Raw genomic sequence first — 20,367 nt, 5'->3', positions numbered from 1 at the left:
TTTCTACGAAATGAGTTCCAAATATAGTGGTAGTATATAAAAAAGCACAGACTACAAATATCATGTGTGCAACTAAAGCAAGATATTTCACAATTACTTCGATAAACGCAACACTTCGGTTAACGGTCAACTGACAATCTTATTTATAAAGGTGACATTTTCAATCTTTATGATTTATTACCCATTTATTTCACCTTACCATTTCTACCTGGTCATAATTTCTAGGCATTACCAGCAGACACTTTCAAGAGAATAGAAAGATTAATATGTAAGATAGGGTTCCTTACCTTGTTGTCAATTTTATCGATGCCTATTAGGAAAATTAACTCAGCAATGAACAGGTTGATGCAGAGGTTCTTGTGTATGGTGTTGCGGTCACTCTGCAGGCCGCGAAAGAAGCAGAACGTGAAGATACAGATGATCATACACACAAGGGAGATGACAATTCCGACCCATGTGATGACAGTGAGAAGTAACTCGTGGACCTGGCTGTTATACTGGAAAAAAAAGTGAAATAGTACCATTGTAGCAGAAAATGACAAAGAAATTGAAGAAATCAAGAAATTGCATTGCAAAAAGGCACTGCTTTACATTTCAATGGGGAGACCAATATAATGATTAGTAAAACATTTAAGGATATCAGACGTACAAAGTGATGTTTATCAACTGCTATGAGTAAAGAACAGAAACTTATGAAAGCTCAAACTATTGGTACAGTAAACAGTGTCTTCTGGTTCTATAGCTGACACTATGTGACTTCTGTTCTTAAAGAGCTCATCAATTTATTTTTATCAAGGACAACTCTCTACCTACTTGAAGAGAGGCATATATACCGGGTATTGTAATGAGTGCTATGCAAAATCCCTCTCAAGAAAGAAGGTCTCCCTCGCCGTAACACTGCCCTTAACCTGCGTCGGCTTCATGGCGTCATTGCCAGGGCTCACACTCTGAAAGAACCGGCGGTACTTGCTTCCCTTGATGCCACGATGGCCTTCGACTCCCTTGAGTGGAGTTATCTTTGGGCGGTGCTAGCGAAGCTTGGCTTTGGACCGGGCTTCCTGAGTTGGGTGCAACTTCTTTACGCTTGCCCGTTGGCTAACGTTACAGTCAATGGCCGCATGTCGGCGTCCTTTGCCCTCCACCGGGGTACCAGGCAGGGTTGCCCCCTGTCGCCTCTCCTGTTTGCGCTGGCTTTGGAGCCGCTCGCGGCCATGCTACGTGTGCACCCGGACTTGCACGGCATCACTTGGGCCCCGGGCTTTGAGGATAGAGTTTCCCTATACGCAGATGACATCCTGCTGTATCTTACTTCTCCCTGCAAGTCACTCATTGTAGCATGCGACGTGCTCAGGCTGTTTGGACGCCACTCTGGCCTGGTCATTAACTGGGCTAAGTCTTCCCTTTACATTCTAAAGGGGGACACGCCGCGCCTCCCCAGAGGCTGCAATATTCAGTTGGCCGGACAGGGCTTTAAGTACCTGGGAATATACATTTCCGGTAGTTCAAAGGCGCGATATGATCACAATCTCCTTCCCCCTCTCCAGCGGCTGCGGAGAGATGTGGATAGTTGGCGCAGGCTCCCGCTCTCTCTCCTGGGCCGGGCGGCATTGTTTAAAATGATGTCCTTGCCCAGGTTCCTGTATGCCCTACAGAACACTCAGGACTCGGTTCCGGCTCGCTATTTTCGAGAAATTGAGAACTTGCAACGCGCCTTGCTCTGGGATGGTCGACCCCGTGTCGCCATCCAGAAGCTCACATTGCCGTGGTATGACGGAGGTATCGCCTTGCCAGACGTACGGCGGTACTACTGGTCCTCTCAACTCACTGCCATCAACCATGGTTTTTATGGCCCCGTGGACAGCCCAGGCTACGCAATGGACAGATGGCTTTTGCTCGGTGGCAACTATTATCGCGCCCTGTACTCCAGATCCTTTGATCGGCGCCTCACTGGCCCGACCAAGGCAGCGGTTCACACTTGGCGGATGATTACTAAAGCACAGGGTTGGCAGGGCAGGCTGACTAGATTCACCCCACTGTACGACTGATATCCTGGGCAGACTCTGGCACACCAAGGGTTTTGATAAATGGGATCTCATAGGTATCTCCAGGGTGGATGACATGGTTGTTAAAGGTGAAGTCAAGACCTTTCCCCAACTGCAGGCCGAATATCAGTTAGGCGGATCGGAGTTTTTCCGCTACGCCCAGCTGAGGCACGCGCTGATTTCTGCTAGGCCGGCGGAGGGTGATATCCCCGAAAGCTCCCCCTTGGAGGACAGGATCCTGGACGGCCATATGCCTGACAGCGCTATTTCATTGTCATATAAAAAACTGATAAATGTTCGAACTGATCTCCTCCTGTGCTTGAGAGAACAATGGGTGGCAGACGGCCTGGAACTTGACGACGAGGACTGGCAGAGTGCAGTGTCCTCCCCTAAGGAGGTCGCCATCTCCTCGCGTCTCCGACTGGTGCAATTCAAGATCCTTCACCGGGTGTATGTCACCGGCCCCCGGCTTGTGCACATGGGCTTCTCGCCCGATGGCCTTTGTCGTCGTGGTTGCGGGGCTCTCGCTACCTTTATGCACATTCTGTGGGAATGCCCCGTTATCGCCCCTTACTGGGCGAGGGTACACCGAATTATGGGAGAGGTGACTGGTGTTGAGTTGGCTGCGGAGGCGCGGAGATGCCTCCTCAACGTCTGGGAACCGACTGATTACAACACGGCGCAGACTCGTTGGGCGACACTAGGCAATATGATTGCTAAGCGAGATATTGCCCAAAAGTGGGGTGCTGCTACGGCCCCCCTCGTGGTACAATGGAAAGCCAATATGGATTGGTGTATGCTCAGAGAAAACACGGTTTATGCTGCCAGGGGGAGGCCTCAGACGTGGAACAAAGTGTGGGGGGCATGGAATGCATACAGGGGTGATGTGTGCTCACCACCGGAACCTATTCCCCGGGACGAACACCTATCACCTTAGCCTGTGACACCAACTGGTTTATGCTGATTGTACTTCTCCTGTTCTTTCCTCCCCCCCCCCCTCCCCATCCTTCTATTCATTCTTTTGTCGATTCTCTACCTGTCCTCCTCTGCCTCTGACCGACTCATACACGTCCTCGTTACTCCATTGCCTATCTTATGCGCCCTTTGGCGTTTCTTTCTTGGTTTGGTTATCTTTTATAAAAAATAAAAAACAACCTGCAATGTTCTGATGTAAATCGTCTTGCACTATTTTTCTCCTGATATTATGCTGCCTTGCCTCCGGGATGTTAGGCTGAATAGCTGTGTGCTCTTTTCTAATAAAGGTTTTAAAAAATTTAAAAAAAAAAAAGAAAGAAGGTCTCAATTTAAAAGCTGCAGTAAATTATTGACCAACTCATACACTGCCTTTCATAGAGAACACTGAATCCATGGCGAGTGACCAGTTACACAACTATTTGGAGGCAAATTCTGCACTTTCTAATTTCCAGAAGAGTTTCAGATCCCTAAGTGGTACAGAAAATGCGGTATTTATTAGAAAATAACTGCAGGAAACCAGGCATAGTAATCATTCAACTGCCGTAAAAGTTGGATTGGTCATCTGCATGTGACAGAGGACCTCAGGTTGACCCTCACCCATATGGAACATGAATTGAGGCAAAAAGTTCGGGCATTAGACTAGATTTGTTCCTGCCTTACTAAGCTTATCAACACAATTATTTAGATAATGTTGGGTCAAAAGTCTATTCTTTGGGATGAGGGGTACTCCAAGCCTGAGACTTATTACTGCTCCTGAAACACCTACAGTTTCTCCTCACAAGTATCACCGGAAGCCATGGCCATTACGGTCAATTGTATACTAATGATAGCCAGATTCTACAGGTGTTTCAAGTTAGACCCAATGAAGGAAGAAGAAAACAGCGGTATATTGTATCAATTCAGATTTTAACAAGTTGTGTTTGAAGTCAGCTAATTTGAAATTTTATTACCATGTCCCATGACTGACTAATCTCACTAGAAATTGCAAGAAAACGGTGCAAAACATGAGATATTATGGCTTGTGACCCCACACTGAACAGCTTGACTGGCAAAAGTACAATGCATCTATAACTCCCCTTGACCAGGGACACCAAATTCCCTCATGCAGCATTGGGTAACATACAGAATGGAGCTTTGGGCTAGGACGGCGTCCACTATGTATCCAATATTTTAGGACATTTTCGAGAGCAACTGCTCCCCAAGTAGATTCTCTCTTCTGCTGCAGTACAGAAGTCCATAGTTCTGGTCCAGGGCAACATGATTGGGGCCATTGAACACATCCATGTGAGGGCGACTTCACGTTTGGCGATAACTAGGCAATGCCACTAGTTTCTAACCCACCCAATTGCCATCCCCGCACATCATAATCATCAACAATGCAAGCTTTGGATCCACATCTATGTCCACCTAAGTTGTCAGGATTAGGGTGGCGTGAATTTTCGAATAATATCTGTACTTTAATCTAATACATTACAAATATGCTCACTATTTTCAGTAGTTCACAAAATAGCCCTGATCCCAACTTTTGTTTACTGGACTGGTCTACTGTTCAGCTGGGTAACAAAGTATGTCACAGAATCTTACGGGCACATTGCAATCAGTATACAACAGAAGAGCATTACATTTTTAGCCTATATTTATTTGACTATATATCCACCGAAAAGGAGGCAATAGTTTGGCTGAGATACAAAACAGATAAAACTGTGGGAATTCGTCTTAATGTAGAAGGCAATTTATAAGCAAACCCACAATTACCAATCTCACTGCTTTGGCTCTACATGAGTTCATTGGAGCCTCAACCACTTCCTCATAGTGGGCGTAGTAAAAAAAAAAAAAGAGGAAAGGAACTGGCAGACTGTGATAGGAGCACTGTCTACCATCCAGTCTATGACCAGGTTCAAAATCTTTGGGGAGATACTGTAGTCCAAATTTCAAGCGTGTTGTGATGGCCACTAAGACTTGGCATTGGGATGCATTTTAGAAATAGAATAAAACAATCAATTATGAGCTCTGATGTAGTTCAGTAGAACATATTAATAAAAAAGGGTATCCATTAAAGAGAATGAAATTTCCGGTGTTTTACAATGTTATGTTGTGTATAGGGTCTGCTTCTTATAATGCTGGTGAAGCCTATTAAATTACTAACGTTTAATTGCCACATATTTAAAAACCCAGATATGTTTATTTGAGAACTGTGATAAAGTGCGGTCTACTTTTACTTGAAAGATGCAAAGCAAACTAGTCCATATACAACATCAAATAAATGAAAATTTTCCACGCAATGTATTAACCACAGTTCTCTTAGTTAATACGGTTCTTCAATTCACATTGAATAGGGCCTGTTCCGCCTTGTGGCCAGTGGTAGTATATTTAAACAAGCATTTGCAATGCAATAGGTCTCGGGTTAATTAAGTTTGAGCTATTGGCATTGCTAAATATTGCAACACCAACTGCAACAAAAGCTATTGGTGTTGCATTATTTAGCAATGCCAATACCTCAAACTTTAATAATGCGACACCTATTGCATTGCAAAAATCTGTGTGAATTAAAAAATGTGTCAGGAAAGCAGTACGAACACCCAAGTTAAAGCCGTGTTTTGGTGAAGTGGAGCTGCTTTCAACCCCTGCAAAAACGGGCCCGATCCTCATTTGAGTAATCGCCGCTTGTAAATGAGGCCGCGGGGTCCTTTTGTGCTGCTGACAATGGAAAGTCCGCCGTGGGGGAGGGGAGCCTGGGAGGGCGCTTCATAAGGATGCTGGAAGGAGTCTGAGTACCACATGTAATTGAAAGACTGACACTACGACGTTTCCGCATTTTTTTCTTTGTAGTTCGCCCTGTTTACTAAATGCTCTAGTTTGTTCAAACACTTTCCTTTTCTCTGAAAACACCTTCTAATTACGTATTTATGAGGGATGTTACAAAAATGTGTGTGAATTAAAAAATGTGTCAGCAAAGCAGTACGAACACGCAAGTTAAAGCCGTGTTTTGGTGTAGTGGAGCTGCTTTCAACCCCTGCAAAAACAAATGCTGGAAGGAGTCTGAGCACCACGTGAAGGCTTGAGAGCGAGCGAGGACCGGCGCGGCAGAGAAGGCGGCAGGGAGGACGGCGGACCCGGGCACGGTGAGGGCCTTTGTGTCACCGCTTCGGGGCTGTGTTCAGCCTCCTCCGGGTGTGTTTGGTGCTCAGAGTAGATGTGGTTTCCCGCGGGAGAGCGACCGCGACTAGGACATGGCCTCCGGGGGTCATGAATGCAGCGGGTTAGCCTGGGAGGGCACTCGGGGTAAGAGTGTCTTTGGGCGGGGCAGGTAGAGGGGCTCTTCTGGGGAGATTATGACCCAAGAGAGAGGGCGCAGAGTAAGAGATTTATTTAGACGCTGGGAGGGTGCGACCCCAGAAAATTAAGAGGCATAGGGAAATAGATTATAGTGGCAGAGAGACTGTCCGTGTTTGAGTTCACTTGGTTGGTTTACCTGATGTAATGTACGCCCGGAACTCTTGCCCGCCTGACCCGCAGCGCAAGAGGTCCTTTATCTGTTGTTGGACAAGGAACGCAGCGACACCAGCAAGCAGCAGCTCATGCATACCACCCCCAAAACAACAAGGAAGCTCCCGCCGTTGCCAGTTATACGTCATTCGACCGTGGTGTCGGCTCCAGGCATTGTCGGGCAAACAAAATGCACACCATGGGCAGCAGGTTGCTGATGTAGAATCCTTTTGCCATTCTCAAAAGTGATTGCAGCTCAGTGCCTGCTTGTTTATCAGCGCCGCGCGCCTCTCTGCAAACTCCCCCTGCATTCCAGAGAGGCGCGCGACACGATCCGCTCTGCATGCAATGCTGTAGAGACAAGACCTGGCCGCACGCACAACGTTATCCTATGGGGAAACGCTGCGCGCGGCCAGGTCTTGTCTCACTTAGGTGTTCTCAGACTGCTGAGACGCCGACAATAGTTCTCTGGCGAGAACGCGCTTTCAGCCCGTTACTAGCCGAGACCTAAAAAGGACGGAGTGATATATATGCCTTTGTTACCCACAGCCTAATCCAATCCTTCAGCCATTTCTAAACCTAGAAATTGACTAATTACAGAAGATCAACACCGAATGACAGCATAGCCAACCTTAGGAAAAGCTTTTTAGAGGTTGTGCAGTAACTTGACAGCTACTAGTCCCATTTTATTAAAAACGAAACCAAATTAGTAATGCTAAAATGAGGGTATCACGGCAAAAACATTGTTCAACTTGGGTAACTAGAGGAAAGAGGTATGCCTCTTAAGGAACACTTTTGCTTTTATGATCTAACTATTTTTGCTTACAGAAAAGACATTGAGTCACTGAGAAGACTGATACAGTCGTTCTCAATTGAGGACAGTCTTGAAAAATTGTGGAAGTTGAAAAACAATCTAGTACAAAATTTGGAACCAAGGTGTGTGGGAATCTAACAGCTCTGAAATAAGGTATGTGTCCCACAAATCAAGGGGTGGCTTGGCTCAAACTCATAGGGGATGAAGCAGTTCTTGCCCAATACTAAGAAACCTTGCTCTACAATACATATCTTGAAACTAACCAGACAGCAATTCACCATCTTACACTCCTACTTAAGGCCGCTTATAAAAACAACTCTGAGCAAACCAAAAAAAGCTATCTTTTCTTTCATTGGCCATGTACAAAACAGGAAACAAGCAAAGAAGCCAATGAAGTCCATTTCCTCCAGTGTAAGAAAAGCAGCAATGAGCCCCCCAAAAGCAGGTTTGATTAAACAGAGGAAACAAATGAGAGTTGAAAGTATAAAGCTAGTGTTGCCCTCTGAAGAATTACTGAACCAGCTCACACAAACTAACAACATGTTAAGCTTCACCAAAAGGGGCTGCAAGTTCTTTTTGACACTAAATGGGAGGAATGCAGGAGGCAATGATGCCTTAAATTCTCCAGAAAAAAAAGAATAATCCACTGCCCAAGAGACAGTAACACTAAGAAACCGGACCTCATTTGCCAACACTCTTCAGAGCAGGAACAATGGAAACATGCCACTTGGGCCCTCTAGCTGTGCTCTCAAGCAGAAGTGACAATTATAATTGTGTTAGCAGTGAGTAGGGTTTTCCTGTAAGATAAAAGGAATTTGTATGTACATCCACTCTAAATCATAGCTTCTTTTCTTTTTTTACCATTGGCTCAACTTATTGCAGCCATTTTGGCCCATCAACCTATGGGGCAACAAATCGATGTCAGACCAATAATTAAGGCAAAATGCTACACCATTCAGCACAATCCTGCAAACACTGAACACAAAGGCAATATAAAATTTGATGACAAATATTTGTAATTTCACTCATTACCTAATTTCCTTAATTTAAAAGTTGCTACTTTACACTAAGGGCCAATTACGACCTTGGAAGATGGGATACTCCATCATAAACATAACATATCTCATCCGCCGTATTACAAGTTTCATTATAGGCTATGGAACTTGTAATAAGGCGGACAAGATATCCATCACTTTTGTGATGGAGTATCGCATCCGCCAAGATCGTAATCTCATGTTGAGAAATCCAAGGTCTAAAATGTATAGCACTGCATGAATGCTATAACACTTACCACAATTTCTCTACGAGCCATGAGGATTGCAAAGTTGGTTAGGTGACTACAAGCACATGTTGTATGTGTTTTATTGGTGTCAACAAGTTTGCAGCCTTGAGTGGACCAATATCCCATCATAGTCCTTTCAGAATAGTTCCAAAATGAGCAGTTCGCATTGAAATAGTTGACAGTCTGAAAAAACAAAGTGGAACAATAATGCATATTTCCTAATTAAACAGTTATCACAATGTTAAAAAACAGCCTGAATGGAACTCAAACTGTTAAATGAAAAAAACAACTAACATATACTGAATTTTATTTAGAAAATATTGTGCGATTTTGGCTAACTTACTTTGAACACTCCACATACTATTTATATATGAAAAATGTTCTGTTTATACCATAAAATATCACTCCAAAACTAGGCAATACTGTACTCTGGATTGTCATCGCAAAAGCTTATATATATGGTCATAAATTGGTATTTACACTGGCATAGAAAGGCCCACCTTAAACACTCACACCAAACCTTTACAATGAAGTGTGTTTTCATAAAATTCGTACAAGCATAATTAAGGAGTTGGCTAATCACATTTCTAATGAACATTCCCAATACTTTTACGTGGGAAAAATAACAAGTAATTAGTGGTCTAATTTTTAATATTTACTTGACATTAGCAGTCAAGACAAATGCTATTTGGAAATAAATGCAAGAACAAAATATGATCTGCAAATGAATGGTCTCTGCAATTCCAACCAATCACAGTAGGAAGGAAAGGAATACATTTGAATATTTTCTTTGCCAATCACAGCAAGTGGCTTGTCTGTTTAGGGAGCCGCTCTGCGGGAAGCCACAGCTAAGGAAGCACACAGTATACAAGAATGTCAAGTAGTCAGCATTTGGCTTAATGGTCACAAGGCTGACAGAACTTTGTCGCACAAGCAGCATTTTCTCCCAATTATCTAAATGTGCTTCAGAACAGACAAGTGACTCAAAGTTAAACGCTAACTGGCATTTAAACTTGCTAGTATGCACATAGTAATCACAAGTTGATACTTTTCTATCCTGCTGTTAAAGTAAGAGTTAATTTCCACTTGGAAACAAATTAGTCTCATTTACATTTACATTTTGATTAGAGAATTAGCTTTCATTAAGAATACACTTACTTCCAAATAATCACTGAACCAGCCTCATTTAATTTTATGTTTAATTTTATGTTCAGTAACTTAAATAAAGCTGTGATTCTAACGTAGCATAACATTTTAAATTCAAATGTAAATTTATTGTTTTGCCTGACTTTCCTTCCTTGCTGGTTTTGTGACCTTCGCATTGACTCCTTAGCATAACTCACATCAATGTGTTGCAGCGTAAAATACACCGGGTCCGTTAGAAACACACGACTAGACTCCTTGTTGATGGAGGCAGCGATGACGTGCGAGTTGACCTCAATTGTGCTGTTTCGACCAAGCAAATCTCCGCCGATTTTTATGGTGGCATTTTCAGTGCTAAGGAAACGACCCAAATTTTTGTACAAAATGAACACGAGCTTCACAAGTCCTGCAATGAAAGATCAGATTATTTGGTTGGAACTATATCGAGCAGAAATCCGGCACATCAACAAGTGATTGCTCATTTTCAACCAGCACAGACACACACCCTCAAACTCTTCTCCAAACCCGCCCACTCCCCCACAAACATCCTAACTCACTGCTTTCCCACAACAAAAACATAACGGATACTGCTGTTCTCATATTCAGAACGCAGCACTTCTAAATCGTATAACTTTCTTAATTGAATGAAAATATTTCTAGCCAAATTATTGATCATTGTTCATGACAGGTACGCACCATTTCTGCTATTTTGTTTGACAGTGTTTGCAGAGAGCTGGATCAAATTGCCTCCTTTATTGCCCTGGGGAAACTGCAAGTCTTGCACCTGGCCTTCTGTACTCAGCACTGCAACCTCCAGAACTGAACAGACAAATGGATAAATGCAGAGGAATTAAGTTATCACTGTCCAAGTGCAATGTGACAAACAATATAATGGCAATAAATCATTCCGAGTAAGATTCAACTGACAGCAGATTCGGACCTGTTAAAGGATACTCTTGCGACATCGGCAACTAAAACGGACGGTGTGTACACGAGTTAAGCAAAGTCAAACACACAATCTAAGTTCTCCCTCAATGTAAAATAAACCATAGCACTGGCCACTTAATTTTAAATCGTTTACATTGTTTTAAGAATGACCTAAAAAAACACAAATTAAAAAACCTCAATCTTAAAACAATAATATTTTAGGAAAGTCTAAATTATGGATTGTAAAACTTTAAACAGCCTTCACACATATTTATCAGAGTTACTTCAAACTAATTGAAAGCATTTTCCCTAACTTCTGAAAATGTTCAACATCTTATCACATCAGGTATGGAAGCTTCAATCAATTCACTCACGAAGCTAAAATAGTGATATCTCTAGGGCTGATTTACTGTCATATTTCTGTAAAAGGAACATAAAAAAATAGCATTGTTTTAGTGTGATAGACATATTTTCTTAATTTAAAAAGAAAACATAAGGAAAGGAAAAAAATGTTTCCCCTTTAGGGTGTTGAAAGTGCAGGGAAGCTCTCATTTTCAATCTACCGAAATCAGTTTCTCTCCAACATAAATTTCAATTTTGAACAATAAAATTATGCACTTTGTGTTGTCAAAAATAAATCACATTGAATTAATAAATACAAGCTTCATCGAGGTAGAGTGTTCACATTTATGCACACAAGCAAGAGGCATGTCTTATCCTAGCTGGCAGTACTTAAATACTCGTCAAAACACATTAGAAAAATGTACTCACCAATATTGTCGGTGGGCATTGATACTCTAGTAGGTTCTGCAAGATTGTCAGCCAAGACAAAGGCCCCCTCTTCCAATGTATCAAGTAACATTGTGGCCGCATGAGCTTGCTCGGAAGAATTCATGTCTTTCCAACATTCCAGGGCTTCAGGCCTCAACAGGTTGTCAACTGTGTCAACAATTGCCTGCATACATGGAAAGGTTTCATGAGACCAGACTGCTTTTAATGACTGTCGCATTTATTAATAGTTAAAACAGTAATCACATCTTAAAATCATTAAAATCATGTGATTTGCAAGATTCTTTACCCTTCAAACTATATATATATATATGTGTGTGTGTGGATTTATACACAAAAGGTGCCCAAGAATTTCTTGATAGTGTACTTACTTCATTCAAATACTCCACATAAAATCGTTAATTATATCAACCAATGAACTTGTTACCTAGTATAGTGTGTACAGGAGGTGGACATCCCATCTCAAGGGTAATTCTGATGTCAATAAGTGGGACAAATTCAAAGATAATCATCAATTCAGTGGGTGGAAAATGAAGGCAACAACTGCATATAACAAGGAGTTTCTTCCTTTTATATTTATTTCCTTCACTAGTCTATAAAGATCTCATATTTGTACTCTGCTACGCCCACGTGATGGCTGGAGCCAAGCAGTTTAGATATCATGCTTATACAATACAAAAGCTCATGAACACTACTATCAAAGATAGTGTAAATTAAATACTTTTAATAAGGCAAATCACTGGATGTGATTACATAACTTAGTTTTTATAACGTAAAATAATGCTTTTCAGGGCAAGAGATAATGATATTTCTGGCACCGATTACAGTTCTTACAAGTGTGTGGGTGGGTAAAGAATCTCATTGCATTAACACGTTATCTGATTCTATTTAGTCACTTTGTTGTTTATACAGGTTGAAACGAGATTCATGTTATTTAACGCAATGCTCAAATGAGTTTCAGGTTGGAGCAAAGGCAAAAGCGATACATTAGAATGTTTTGATTTGCTTTTAGTGCAAGCGATACCATGGAACTAGGCCCAGGAGAGAAAACTTTACATATATGAATAATAAATATGCAGTATCGATCAAAAGGTTATTTGTGCACATGTGATACATAGATTTATAGAGGCCATAGAAGGGCTTTACCATGTTGAGCCTAGTTACGGTCTTCGATAGAGACAGATCTCCAACTGAAGTTAATCAATACAACAAATAGAGCTGGCTAGCAGAAGCATTCCATCCTTTCTGTAAACTTTCAGATATGAAATGTTAACAGCAGAGTGCAGCCCCTGCCCTCTTGTTAAAGATCAGCGTATGACAAAAGGAAAGATATGTTGTAGGGTAGAGAAAAGTAAGAGAAGTTGAGTCAAATAGAGCAAGGAATGGGGAAAAGGTGAGAAAGAGGAAACAAGAAGGCATGTAGAGTAGTGGTAAGAAGGGCAAAAGATAAGTGGAAATGGAAATAGTTATTGCAGATTGGAGGAAATAGAATGACAAATGATGTGGAAAAAAGGGTGATGGGAGTCAGAATTGCAAAAGGTTAACAAAATATACCAGTACAGAGGAAACTAAAATTCAGAGAATTAACCTTTATTTCGAGTTTGTAAGTAGGTTTGAAGGCTGTGAAATATGTGACGATTGATACCAAAAAGGGAGCTCTTGCTACCTTTGTGCATCAGGTGTAGACACATAGTCTATTTCTGCCAGGTACAAAAATAAAAAACAGCCCCCTCCCCCTTTTTTCTTTACGCTGTCCCCTTAAGGACTTTCCAGCCTGATTCAGACCCGTTTTGCGAGTATTTAATAGCGATTCATAAGGAATTACAGGCTCGCAAAACGGGATTTATGTAGGAATCGCAAAATAAAATGCGATTCCTACAAATTCCTTATTTGCGATTAGCAAATTGCTAATCGCAAATAAGGATTAATTCCCCATTCATTCCTATGGGCCAAAAGGCCCATAGGAATGAATGGGGAGTATTCCTTATTTGCGATTAGCAATTAGCTAATCGCAAATAAGATAGCGATTTAAAGGGTGCCAGGGGTGTCCAAAGGACACCCTGTAGCACCCCTTAAATGCAAATTTAAACAGGTGTTGCGCACACACATGTCCAAAGGACATGTGTGTGCAACATGCACCTTAGAAAAATGCTTTTAAAAGCATTTTTCCAAGTTTTCGCTATTTACAACGAGGTTTGACCTCGCGGTAAATAGCGGCCCGAAATAGCGAATTCGCAATTTGAAAATGGATGATTAATTGCATTTAAGGAATCTCAGATAGAGATTCCTTAAATGTAATTCCTCGCAAATTTGCGATTTCGCTATTACCGATTTTTGCATTTGGGATGATTAATCCCAAATGCAAAAATTGCGCTTCTGAGAATCTGGCCCTTTGCGAGCGCTATTCTCCTTCATGAATCTGGCTGTAAATGTTCTATCTGAAAACTGAATGAGCTAAGTCTCAGGTGGGAGCACTCTGCAGCAAAACAGTGCTGAGAACCACATAGTTTGTCAATGTTAAACACTGACTAACAAAAATGCCTGTTTATTCGTGCAGTGGAAATTTAAGTATATTAATTAATTTTTATTTAAAATCAAGTCCCTGGAGGAAGGTCCTTTATGAAGTCAGATTCATCATTAACTACTTGAAGACTGCAATATTCAACTTTGCAAACACATGAACAGTTAGAAACCAACGATTGATAAACAGTACAAAACAGTACGCCCTTTAGTTGTAAACGTGTACCATTCGAAATACGAATTTTTAACATAATAACTAACAAACTGCAAGTAAAGAGGGCTTCATTGGCACAGTTAGAGGTGTATATCTTAAGCATTTAGATTTAGCAGCTCCAGCGTGTTCCCTGCTGGCAAATCTCTTTGCTTACACAGATTTTCCATTACTGGAATAGTTATATTTTGACCAAACCCTGGTCAGAGAAATAATTGTATGCTAAACGGAAATTCCTTCTAGATGACTTTGCGCAGGGTACAATACTGCCGGCTGATCAAGGGTAAGCAATAAATTATATATAGCACAAATCAGTCACGATGTGTTGGCTGGAGAAAATGAGGAGTATACAAATTAGTAGAAACTGTTGCACACAATTTGTTAAGAAATATAGGCAGGTGGATAAAGGAGAATAAATAATGAGCTGAGTTTGGTAAACAGCCTGAATAGAGAGGTGGCTCCCATAAAGATAAGAGTTTCTTTCCAAAAGAATGATCAAGTGACTAGAATTGCTACCCTATTTTCTCTTACTCAACATTATCCCAAAAGGAAGAAATTTCACTTTGAGCACAAATTATAACATACAAAACAAGTAGTGAGGACGTAGACAAAAGCGATTTGGCATTGTGGGTTCCTTTGGAATAGTTAAACTTGGAAAGGTGAGAACAGGTTAATACTATGAAAAGTACTGCCAGGGCAAGTCTTTATACTTTGGTATTTCAAAATGCACTTGACAGATCCCAGGTATCTCCTCCAGTCCAGATTTTACCTTTACTTTTAGTACTCCACTTATGATTAATTAATGAATTCAGAGTTAAATTCGTGGGCCCACAGCAGTATTATCCTCTGGTATAATTCCAAAATCATGAAGGGGAGCCATAATTAGGCCATTGCATAAAAAAGGGGATAGGGAGGACCCAAAGAATTATAGATTATTTACATCTATTGGATATCTGAGTAAAAGTGTTCTCCAAAATTATTTTGGAACAATTGAAGGAATGGGTTGAATTAAATGTGATTGTCCCGGTAGAACAAGAAGGGTTAAAAGAGGGGCACTTAACACTATCATTGTTTTGCATTATGGACTGTGGCTCGGAAGTCGATGTAACAGCAGGGAAGTTTATACTGCTGCTTTGTTGACTTCCGGGGAGCATTTGATCTAGTTGATAGAGAGTGTTTATGGGAGACACTAAAAAGATATAATATCCCTGAGAACCTCTTAGAAGTTATTAAAGGGCTGCACAATGGAAATTGGGCACAGGTTATTAAAGACACCGTAGGCGGTTTAACCCAAGAGATAGAAACTAATAATGGGTTAAGACAGGGCTGCGCATTGGCCCCACTCCTATTTTCTATTTTTCTTGCCGATTTATCAAATTTATTAAATACTGTAAGAGGAGCAAGTCCAAAGGTAAATGGAAAGCATCTGTCTTGCCTCTTATATGCAGATGACCTAATTCTGTTTGATCAAACGGAACTAGGACTGCAAAGAAAGCTAAATGCATTTGAGACATACTGTATATCCAAACACTTAACAGTAAATATGGAAAAAACAAAAATATTGTGTTATGGAAAGAAAAACCATAAATATAGCTGGTTCCTGGGTCAAGCAAAATTGGAAGTTGTTAATGAATACAAATATCTGGGAATATAGCTTGACAGAGCGTTGAACTGGGGCATGCACTTACAGGCCCAGAAAACTAAAGGCCTATCAAGAATTTGCGTTTTAAAAAAATGTAATCGTTTTTATGGAGAAATGACACACAGACCAGTGTTGAACGCATTCAAGGCTATGATATGGAACATACAAGTTCAGGTAAATCTATGTCGATTTTGGAAACACTTAGGATCAGGAGAGGAGGAAAAAGTGTCTTGCTGGTGCAGGAGGGAGATACAGAGTGAACTAACTTGGGCAAAAGCTTCCAGAAAGACTCTCCTCTCAATTTGTGAATCCTTAAAAGTAAAAATTGACCCAGAGTCACTATGTATTGAAGAACGGAAGAGTGTTCTAAAAAGCTTGGGAAATGAAACATCTAAACTAATAGACATGAATTACCTGAAACAAAAAGAGTCCGTGCATTTTATGTTTAATAGCTGGAGTAATGATAACTGGTATCCGTATTTAGATACCGTACCGAACCACTGGTTGAGATTGGAATTATTAAAGGTGAGAATAGGCATCAATCCTGCACGGTCAAATGACAAAATAAAAAATATATTAATGGATATTTGTGGTAAATGCACATGCAGGATTGGTGCAAAATGTGTGTGTGTTCATATTTTAATGTATTGCCAAAAATTGTTATCTGTGCGACTATTGAATTTAAGGCCATTTTATTTTTTTTAAAGTATGGAATAAGGTCAAGGATTCAAGCAATTGAGCTTCTTACGGACATGCAGTTCATGGACATTGCAACTGCCTTGGCGAAGTTTGTCCAATAAGCCAAAAGACTTCTTATGAATAAAGGAAATGGTAAGAAGAACCCATGGAGGGACAATCAGAGTTCAATTGAATGATTGGAATTATGATATGTATTTTTTTTTCTATATCGAATTTTTAGGCACCTTGGTTGGCGTCCAGCATAATATTACAAAACAGAGTTATGAGAATTAATGAATTTTGGTTTTAGGTTGTTTTAAAACATTTTAATAATTTTATTTTTATCTGTGTAATGTTGATATGTGCAGATTAAAGACCAATTGGTCATAACAAACTTATTTTTTTTAACTACTCCACTTATGATACAAAAAAGTAAATTCTGCATCCCACAACAGAAAATGATCTTGAATCAGGATTGGATGCACAAATCATGCCTACTTGTTATAACTTGAAAACGGACATGATCGTAACAGGTTTCAAAGCTTTAAGCTGGAAGAGAATATGGTCTAGGGTGGGGAGTAAATTTGAAAGAATATTTACTGACTGGTGAAAATCAAAGACATTTTTTAAAGGATAAGAAGATCCATTTAAAGATTTTTTTTATCAATTTCGAAAAACAAGCAATGATCAGAAGAAAACAAGACACTATTTTGTAATTTGTCAATGATTTGAACACTCTGGGGAACATATAACTCCATAATGCAATGTCAACTCAAAAATGGCCAAAAGAAAGTTTGGCTTAAGTAGACAGGGTGACATTTAAGGTTGCGTGCAGGACACAAATCTCTAAGAATTGTGTTAAAAGAAGCTGACAAAACATGAAAGGAAACCTGATCCTCTAACTAAAACACAGAGACACATTGAATTGAACAACTGCGTGGACAGCTGTATTAGAATTCTCAAGGAGGGTGGTAGATTTAGTTTAATTCTTAAAACCCAGAATATATAAGTGACCAACCAAAAGAGTCAACTGGACCACAACTTATTTTAAGTCTTCCTTGACGATTATAAAATTAAACAAAACGGATAGTATTATTTTGGTGTGTGTGGGGGGGGGGGGGGGGGGGGGGTTGGGAAAGTGCATGGGGGATAAGGTAATGCTTGTGCTCATATTTGAACTTGAAAATGGGCAGGAAATTACTCAGTCACTCGAATCACAAGGGCTATAGAGAAGAGTGCCAGCAGGAAAGCAGCAGAATCCAGATGGATTCCCGGTTGACATGGACAAATAGCTACCCATGGATATCTATTTTTACCCAATAATTGAAAGCTGTTGCCAACCACTATATCCCAGAAACTTGGATGGAATCACTGCCTATTTCGAAATTTAATAAGCATTTACATTGCAATAGGTCTCGCCTTCGAAAAAGTTAGAGCTATTGGCATTGTAAATGACAAACTTTTCATTTATTGATTGGTTTTTAATACAGATAAATAAATGACATTGTAATTTACAATGCCAATAGCTTAATCTCTCGCAAATGCGAAACCTATTGCATTTGCACACACACACACACACAGAGCCACACACACACACACACACACTGTTTATTAATCCATTTCTACCAACAGTTTTTATATAGCGCTTCATACTGCGGTTTACAAGCACTACAAACCGCACATGGAGCCACTGGTCAGTTTGTGCTGCTATGGCTGAGGCGTCCTCACTTGGAAGCGCACTCGGGTTATTCAAATCACTGCATGTGTCAGCGGCGAGCATCATTATCTGGTAGAATGGTTAACAATCTTTCATCCGCTTCATAGAGCACAATAAATGCGCTCCTTCTGGCCCACGCGCAGAGACTCTTCAAATGTACAGTCGTCGGAGTCCAAGCCCTCCCTCCCCCCAGAGCCAGCACTGACCGATCGGAGGGTCACTGATGCAGAAACGCCTGCGCCTGTTCATTAAGGCCGGATATCGTGAGGGTCTGTTAACGACCTCTCGGAAATTGCTAACAGAGCTCTGAAGATGAAGTGAGAGGCGATGCTTAATCCTTTAACATCTAACCTAAGGCAAGGCCCCCTCTGATGTACGACTGAGGCACGTGACCTGAATAACATGCTGGGCGGTGAAGGGTTAAGTCGATATTTATATAGCGCTTCATACTGCGGTTTACAAGCGATATAAACCGCAAATGGTGCCACTGGTCAGTTTGTGCCGCTATAGCTGAGGCGTCCTCACTTTGAAGCGCACTCGGCTTATTCAAATCACCGCATGTGTCAGCGGCGAGCGTCCTATTCACCGAGACTTCTTCACAGTCTCTCCTAACTTGGGTGTCCTCGGGCATTGTTAGGCCGGATGCGGGTGAGCGGCAGTAAGTAAGCAGAGACGCAGCCCCATCCTCATGCCCCTGACAGGAGGAAGAGGTTTACCCGAGAAACGCTTAAAGGGCCGTGGCCTGCGCCGAGGAGCGTGGACGGCCCGCCGCATGCCTTTGAAAAACCGTGAGACTGCGCGCAATCCCTCGCTGGTGGAATGCTTCTGAATACAAATGTGTACAGGATGCACCAGGAAGCATTCGGTGACAACTGTCTCCGATTCACTATTTATGACAAATACTCCAGGAGCGCTGTAACAGATATTGCTGTTGCAGCCGTGGATGTATTTACGGGGATGAGCGCTCCAGGGGTGGCGCTGAAGGGGGCGAGCAGCCCTGTGCCGCCTGGTGTTTAATGCTTCCCCTCACACCCCCACCCCTCAGTGGACCAGGGTTTGGTTCCCACACCGAAGAGGGGCAGAAGGTACCCGAAATATTATAGTGTATTTATAATCAGTACACTAAGCATAATTATCAGCCTTCGCCCCTCCGCGGCAAGAGAAGCAGCATTTTCATAGTCTGAAATGGAGAATGTTAGAGTTACATACATTATATAATACACCAGGGATTAAATCTGTGTACTGCCAACGAAAATTATGGAAGTTAGACGCTGTTGCGGCTTTGATGGAGTGAATTTAAAACAGGAGCTTCCGCGAGACTCCTAAAAGCACACTTAAATGACACGCATATCAAGCCTTTATAAACCTCTTTAACAGTTCAATTAACACGCACAAACTTCAAATCTCCGGTAATTTTTATGTGAATCAATGGGCCACCATAAAAGTAAACACGGTTGCATGCAAAGACAATATTGTGGGAGAACATTCTGTAACACTGTAAAAATGCAATAGCTGAGATAAGATCAATGGTGTATAAGATGCGCCCGTTTTGCACGCTGTTTTAAAAACATTTCCCGAATGAAGCATGCCTCCGCCTCTCCCGCACTCAGTCTCCGATGTCAGCCTCTTTAGCAGCGCCGCGCGCTGGTATGCAGACTCCCCCTGCATTCCAGAGAGGCGCGCGACGCGATCCGGTCTGCATTGGAGACAAGACCTGACCGCGCGCACAACGTTATCCTATGGGGAAACGCGGAGCGCGGTCAGGTCTTGTCTCACTTCGGCGTTCTCAGACTGCTGAGACGCCGACTATAGTTCTCTGGCGAGAACGCGCTTTCAGCGCGTTACTAGCCGAGACCTAAAAATGGATCCAAGAGTGATCCCAAATGCTACTGCCCCATCTCTCTCCGAGACTTTTCAGCCAAGATCCTGGGTAGAGTGAACCTAGAAAGATTGGATCAAGGGTTGAGGATAATGGAGTCCTCGCAGAGTCACAATATGGGTTCAGGATGGTGCCGGGTATTGTAGAGCAGTGAAGTAATGTACATTTTCTCCCAGGGAAATATACAAAAGTCAAGACCGCCCACTGGCACTTAGGTTTGTTGACATATCCAGTGCTTTTGATTTTGTAGATCGCTCAGTCC

General features: G+C 41.6%; 1 protein-coding gene across 25 annotated transcripts in view; it reads right to left on the bottom strand.

The window, feature by feature from the left end:
• ADGRL2 (adhesion G protein-coupled receptor L2) overlaps nt 1-20,367 on the bottom strand; it is a 223,147-nt gene that overhangs the window by 33,264 nt on the left and 169,516 nt on the right. For all 25 annotated transcript variants that reach the window (XR_015308306.1, XM_086954265.1, XM_086954279.1 and 22 more), the window contains 5 exons: nt 11,441-11,624; nt 10,439-10,561; nt 9,943-10,148; nt 8,609-8,782; nt 288-497 (listed from right to left, as the gene is read on the bottom strand). Coding sequence is in view for 24 of the 25 variants with exons in the window: in XM_086954265.1 (XP_086810391.1) it covers nt 288-497; nt 8,609-8,782; nt 9,943-10,148; nt 10,439-10,561; nt 11,441-11,624 (897 nt within the window). In the remaining variant the exon portion in view is untranslated. The remainder of the gene's footprint in view (nt 1-287; nt 498-8,608; nt 8,783-9,942; nt 10,149-10,438; nt 10,562-11,440; nt 11,625-20,367) is intronic.

The sequence above is a fragment of the Lissotriton vulgaris genome, chromosome 1_1 (assembly GCF_964263255.1).
Source record: "Lissotriton vulgaris chromosome 1_1, aLisVul1.2, whole genome shotgun sequence".
NCBI lineage: Eukaryota > Metazoa > Chordata > Amphibia > Caudata > Salamandridae > Lissotriton > Lissotriton vulgaris.
Note: the sequence above shows the minus strand (reverse complement) of the source record. Positions and strands in the feature narration are given on the sequence as shown.